This window comes from Penaeus monodon, chromosome 22, assembly GCF_015228065.2.
Source record: "Penaeus monodon isolate SGIC_2016 chromosome 22, NSTDA_Pmon_1, whole genome shotgun sequence".
NCBI lineage: Eukaryota > Metazoa > Arthropoda > Malacostraca > Decapoda > Penaeidae > Penaeus > Penaeus monodon.
The window spans coordinates 27,208,857-27,209,613 of record NC_051407.1 but is presented as its reverse complement, the minus strand read 5'-3'; the positions used below and the strand labels follow the sequence as shown (position 1 = coordinate 27,209,613).

Sequence of the window (757 nt, the reverse complement as noted above, 5' to 3'; positions counted from 1 at the left end):
TGATACCTTAATCCAGCTTCGAAACGCTACGCATGCCTTTTTTTTCGCCGTAAAGTAAGGATGAACCAGAATTTTTTTTCCCTGCCAGGGATCTTCCTTGATAACGGACCGGAAAGACCGCATGTTGTTTTATCTTGGTCCTCTTCCTCAGCGCCCGTGGAGTGTTCCTGCTGACGACTGAGCTTTCAGTGAATCAGTGCCCTTGGGTGAGATTCGGCGGAGGTTTGAGCAGGTAAGTGAACGAGTTAATGAAATTAAGTGCACTTCATAAACACCGTGGTGGTAGCAAATGACCATCTCTCTTTTGAGTAACAGTGTTGATTGTGGTTTTAGAAATGAGAGAGATCATGACAGGGACTAAGGCATAGTAATTAAGAACAACACTGGTCAGGCAAAACAAAACCGGTCCCTCTAAAAGCACATATATTCCCCTCCCCATTTTTTTCTATAGCCTCGTCGTGGGATCAGCAAAAGCAAAGTATTACCGCAGTTATGATGGTTGCAGTCCTTGTGTTGCTTTTCATCGCGTTGGTCGTCTTTATCATTTTCTTTAGTTTTCTCTTCTGCAGGTAAGGTAGACAAACGTATACTGTGATATTATGCTTTAGCTAAGTTATGGATGAACGAAATGTATGTATATTTACTCAGAGAATAAGCTAAAAATCAAAACCTTTGAACAGGGTCCTTTGTGTGTCTGTATGTGATTATATAACATGAAGCGTTTATATTCGTAATGTGTAGAAGAGGACGCTTGTCT

The 757-nt window shown here is 41.3% G+C and overlaps 1 protein-coding gene across 1 annotated transcript in view; it reads left to right on the top strand.

The window, feature by feature from the left end:
* Window positions 1-184: 184 nt before the first annotated feature.
* Window positions 185-757, top strand: part of LOC119587387 (receptor-type tyrosine-protein phosphatase S-like) — a gene marked incomplete in the record, with an annotated part of 26,335 nt that continues 25,762 nt past the window's right edge. Inside the window, 1 exon segment of the mRNA XM_037936130.1 lies at window positions 185-569. Coding sequence (XP_037792058.1) covers window positions 493-569 — 77 coding nt within the window.